The following is a 5,587-nucleotide window of genomic DNA, read 5'->3' on the forward strand; positions in this document are numbered from 1 at the left end:
GTTTCAAATTAAAAAAAAATAGATTATTTTCTATATAAGCAAAAATAATTTGAAATATATGGCTGTTGTTAACGTGAAGACTCGTTTAATTCACTATATAAAACTAGTTAACAGTTTACACCAGGGTTCAAATTTGGAAGGTGGCAGATATTTTGCTGCAATAAAACTATTTGTAACTTACAAAAATGTGAAAACGCCACTTTCTGGATAATCAAATACAATCATATTAATGTTGGGAAATAAATTGGGCATCTCAAAAATTTTTAATTTTTAGAAAGGAGGGGAAATTAACCTCCTATACGAAATGCAGGGAATCACTGGTTATGAAACAAATAATTGTATTACGAACATGCGACTGACTATACGCTATTACTTGAATACCATTTGTGGTCAAACGAATGATGACTTTCCTCAACAAAATTTCATTAAAAAGATAATAATGAATATTTTATCCAGCTATCAACATAACAGATCCTCAAACTTTCCTCGATTTCTTGAGAATTACTTTTACATTTAACATATTGAACGCCTGGTCTCTATGTGACGTTACATTTGGGACCACGGTCGATCACACATTGCAGCAATACCTGAAACGGTAAAAACAAGGGATTGCATTCGACCGTAAACGCGTATCATATTACCGTGTTGCATAAACAAGTGTTCCTAATATCCAAAACATGATCCATTAACGTCAAGTTGTGTCATGTAAGGGTAAAAATGTTGTTAAAATTAAATGAATTTCAATGTAAATAATATAGGTAATTTGATAAGAAATATTCATTTTATAAAAAGCATATTTTCGCTTTCAGCTCTGAACAAGGCCCTGTATAAGCGACCAGTGATATCTAACGGTTTTTAAGAAATTCAATTATTCAAGAAATAAATGCAACCAAACTGCCGGATTACACAAAATGTTTTGTTTTTTTGTATTTTTTATTTTATCCTATATTTCAAAATTTACTTTATTTACGTTTGATTATCAAGACATCCTTAGAACAAGACTTTAATCTAGCGGTTTCCAACCGGAGGTCCATGGACACATAGTTTTATTGCTTGATAAGGTCATTTAACAGAGTGTTTTCACTTTGCTGAGCATAAATTATTTGAACTTGAGGAGATTTGGATTCTACCAATCAAAATAACAATATAAATACCACTGGAATAATAAACAGGGGGTCATGGACGCCAAAAGCCTTCGGGAGGGGGCCACGAGTCATAAAAGGTTAGGACCACTGTCTCAATAAATTGCGAGTGTATTCTAAACGATCTTCACGAAGAATTATTGGACCGATAACTTTATGACCGAATTTACTCGAAGCATGTCATGCTGTCTGCATTTTCAACGACGGATATATCGACAGTTTAAAAGACTAATACTGCTAAGTTTTACACTTGATAAGCATTTGAACCTGAACCCGATAGCCCCAACCTGGTAAACATGCTATGTTCAGGTTGTGCGCCATCTTGGTTTACATACTTCCAGGAGCACCAAAATATGCCGTATACTAACTACCCGAGTGTGTAGAGCAGTGGTTTGCGTCCTTTTTATTGGAGACGAACCCCATTTTACGCGAAACACCTAAAGGTCTTTCAAGTAACACTAGTAAAACGTAGTTATTATAGCATATCAGTGTATTTGATAATTCTTCAACAATATACATATAAAAATACAGACTCTGGAATTTGAAAGTAAACTTTGTAGATTCAATAATTTATTTAATTCTCTTGAAGCAGCCAAAAGCAGTAAGAATTTTTAATCTGTATCAGTTAGCTAGCCATATGTATAATCAATCTAGAAAATTTTTAAATGACTTTCAATGACAAATGGTTTGTAATCCGCATTTATGAAAAATAGTATTTCCTTGGAACATTCAATCTAACTCAGCTCAAAATCGTCTCGCTTTGAACAAAGCCCCAAACTAGATAAAGATACTGAAAACGGAAGGAATCTGTTAGGCTTGGTATTTCTTTCCGAATATATTCTCTGGGTACAAAACCGATCCTGCTTTTTCCTGCATTGACTAGACACGTCTCAAACTCAAAGTATCGTAATTGTAATTTGAAGACATTAATCATCATCACCATAACATAATTCCTGACTCAATTCTTCGACAAAATTTTACCATTCTTTTGTCATTTGCTACTCACTTACCAACGGAGTCCGTGGCAAGATTAGGATTGTGGATAATCATTAACAGATTGCAAGATAGGTCGCCACAGATAAGAATAAAATTTTAGTAAAAGGGCATTGCAAATATTTACACAATATTTATAACGTACTTATCTCAGAACATACTAGGTCCGCATTCAAATTAGTACTCCCCTAGTGTGTGTACCAGGTTAGGGTTAAGCTATAATTTTATTCCGATTTTCCTTATTTTAGTTCTATTACGATTTCGTGGACTGTTTGTGTTAGCCAAGTGATTATACCTCCTGCCCTTAGGTTTCAGTCCCTTTACACAACTTGATGTAAAGTAGGGGAACAAAATTAGTCACCTCCATATTGGTACACATACTTCTGGAGCGACCCGTATTTAAACGATTATCCCTGAACACGGGCTGTACATAATATTACAAATAGATAACTGGTGATAAATCCCGTGATGCGTGGAAAATGTATTCATCTTTAAACGTAACTCAATAGTGTGGTATTTTATCGCTCACGCATGCCAATGTTGGGTGTTATTGATGTGTGTGTGCCAATATGGAGGTAACTAATTTTGTTCGCCTACTTACATCAAGTTATGTAAAGGGACTTAAACCTATGAGCAGGGGGTATATTGACTTGGCTAACACAGACAGTCCCCGAACTCGTGATAAAACTAAAATATGGAAAATCGGAATAAATTTATGGCCTAACTTGGTACACACACTACGGGAGTACCCAATTTAGAGTGTTATTGATGTCTCATTTGTTCATGATTTTTCTTTTCATTGTTATTTTGTTCAAATAATTTTAGGGTCATTTAATCCTGTAATATAGTATTCCGATAATCAAAATGGTAAATAAAATGTTTAATTAGATACTCAAACATTGGGTGTCGCTGCCTTATAACCATCTTTGGTTCCCCGCGACTTCTCTCCAGTCTATACCCAGAATCATTGTTCTTGCACATACTCGAAGTAAAGTATAAAAATGAATACATCACAGTAGAAGAATTGAACAATTAACAGTCAATTTACTTTTAAAAAAAACATTTTCATTTTTCATTGTACTTTTACTCACTCTATAAATGGGTATGTTTGTACGCAGAATCTGTAATTGAATTTAAAAATATTGTGAAAGTCAAATCTTAATTTATTGAAAGGATTTGTGTATTTTGCAACAAACAAGGCAGTACTGGGTACTACTACAGCTGTAAAGCAGCTCAGTTCAGAATTGCCCACTCAATTCAATACGCTATGGTGGGCACGGGCATCAAATCTGAGGTTTTAACTTGCGATGACATCATAGTTAACGCTTTAAGGTGAAGAAAGAAAACGGATAAAAAAATGAAAGTTAAATGACTTAACATAGTATTACTCGAAATGAAAAAATCATTTATCAATTTACTGATTTCTGCTGTTAATTGAAAGACCATTCAAAACAGAAATGACAAATGAGAAATCTATCAATGGGAACGACAATGCAAATGTGTTGCCATTATGTGGTACGGTCAATAACTGACTAAGCTCCCAATGAGAAATGCCGACGGTTCAGCCCCGATTGCGTACCTAAAGATCTGATACAAAAAAGAAGACCATCGCGCCCACGATTGTATGCTGTTTACTGCTCTTTTCACGCCATCTTATTTTTTTCACGAAACAAGCTAATATTTACCGAGTTTATATTAATGTTAACGTGTTAGTAATATTGTGCAAACACATATAAATAATAAACTTGTGAGACAATGGAAGAATAAATAAAACGAAATAAAAAAAAAATAATTGCAGTAATAGATAGTTACTATAGCTCAGTGCTTCCCAAAGTTGATTGACCGGAGCCAAAATTAGTAGCGGAAGGATATTTATATATACAGCTTTGCTAGGAAATATTTGGATGAGAGGATAAATATTGAAATCCGTCCTTATGTTTTTGATTATTCGAGAATCATTGTTGACAATTCAATCTCTATCATTTCGATTAATAATTCGTCTTTTCTCCCAGAATTTTTCTGCTGAGAGTTTAACACTTTCAATATCGTTTTTTATCGGTAAAATCTCGGTTTCATTACCGACAACCTTCATTAGAATATCTAAAACATGATCACGACAATTGCAGTCAACAAGATGATAAAATTCTTGATCATAATTCAAAAGCAAATCCAGCATATTATCTATTTTCGTTTGTGAATTTTGATCCACGTTGATAGACCCGACAATCGGTTTGTATGTGACCTTTTCCAATTTCTTTGCGGAAGTTTCATGAACTTTATTTCCGTCTTCCTTTGTTTCAGTGCCATCGTTTTCAATTCCAATGGTCACTTCGCCTTTTACATGCCCTCTCATTTCCCATAATTTTGTCTCGCTCACTGGTCCCCAGTTCGCAGAATATCTCGGTTTTCCATCTAAATGAATAACTATTGCTGTGTGATAGAATCCTGAATTATACACACTCCAAGACCAACCGACAGTTTCAGATTCAAAAACATGTTTTCGAACTTGTTCTGCTGTTGTATAAACAAACCCGGTTTTAAAGAAATTATCAACGTTGGCAAAATTGCCGTCAAGTTCATCTACATCAGCGACATCCTCGTTGTAATTCGAACCATCGTTTTCATTTTTATTTTCGTTAATTGGAAGTGATTTGTCTTCCATCTCCATGACGTCACAATCCAATTTTGTTGAATTTGTCTCATATGGGAAATAACAAGTTATACTAAGTCGATTTATTGACTGTTAAAAGTAAAAAATGCAGTTAGGCAAACCTATTTTAGTTTGAGAAGCTATTAAAGATAGTACTTTTATAGAAATGCAAAGGTAGCTGAATTTCACAAACATAAAGCAGTCTTATGGGTATATGGGTATAAGCATAATTGTTCATTTTGCACCAAATAGGGATTTTGACTTAACTAATGCGAAAACGCTGCACCATTTTGTACAATTTCTCGTAACTGCATTCATGATGTTCAAGCCCGAGCGCGGTATTGGCTTCGAAAAACATCGACAATTTTTGCTATAAATTTTACTCAAATGCCTACTAATCTTAAATAAAATTCCATATTTATAATATCTCATAACACAGCGTCAAATTTTGTCTACCTAACGGAACTGTAATAAGCCAATTAATCGCGCACAAATTTTTATTACAGCACTAGTGCCCTTGACGGATATATCGGTACTCTCGTATGGTATGTGTACTAGGTTAGGGTTAGGGCATAATTTTATTCGGATTTTTCCTATTTTAGTTCTATTACGAGTTTGGGACTGTCTATGTTAGGTAAGTAAATATATCCCCTGCCCATAGGATTTACTCCTTTTACACAACTTGATGTATAGTAGGCGAACAAAATTAGTAACATCCATATTGGTATACACATTTCTGGATAGCCTTTTTACGACATTAGTGCTGTTCGCAGATATATCTGTTCTATATCTGTATCCGACA

The 5,587-nt window shown here is 34.2% G+C and overlaps 1 protein-coding gene across 1 annotated transcript; it reads right to left on the reverse strand.

The window, feature by feature from the left end:
- Positions 1-3,775: 3,775 nt before the first annotated feature.
- Positions 3,776-4,871, reverse strand: LOC120330108 (uncharacterized). Its single transcript, XM_039396938.2, has one exon. It carries the CDS (start codon positions 4,801-4,803, stop codon positions 4,105-4,107), a length of 699 nt encoding a protein of 232 aa, XP_039252872.2. The 5' UTR covers positions 4,804-4,871; the 3' UTR covers positions 3,776-4,104.
- Between the last annotated feature and the right edge of the window lie 716 nt (positions 4,872-5,587).

Source organism: Styela clava, chromosome 12 (genome assembly GCF_964204865.1).
Source record: "Styela clava chromosome 12, kaStyClav1.hap1.2, whole genome shotgun sequence".
Taxonomy (NCBI): Eukaryota; Metazoa; Chordata; class Ascidiacea; order Stolidobranchia; family Styelidae; genus Styela; species Styela clava.

Bases quoted from the DNA above. Each gene is read 5' to 3' on its own strand.
- LOC120330108 (XM_039396938.2), bottom strand. From the start codon at position 4,803: ATGGAGATGGAAGACAAATCACTTCCAATTAACGAAAATAAAAATGAA.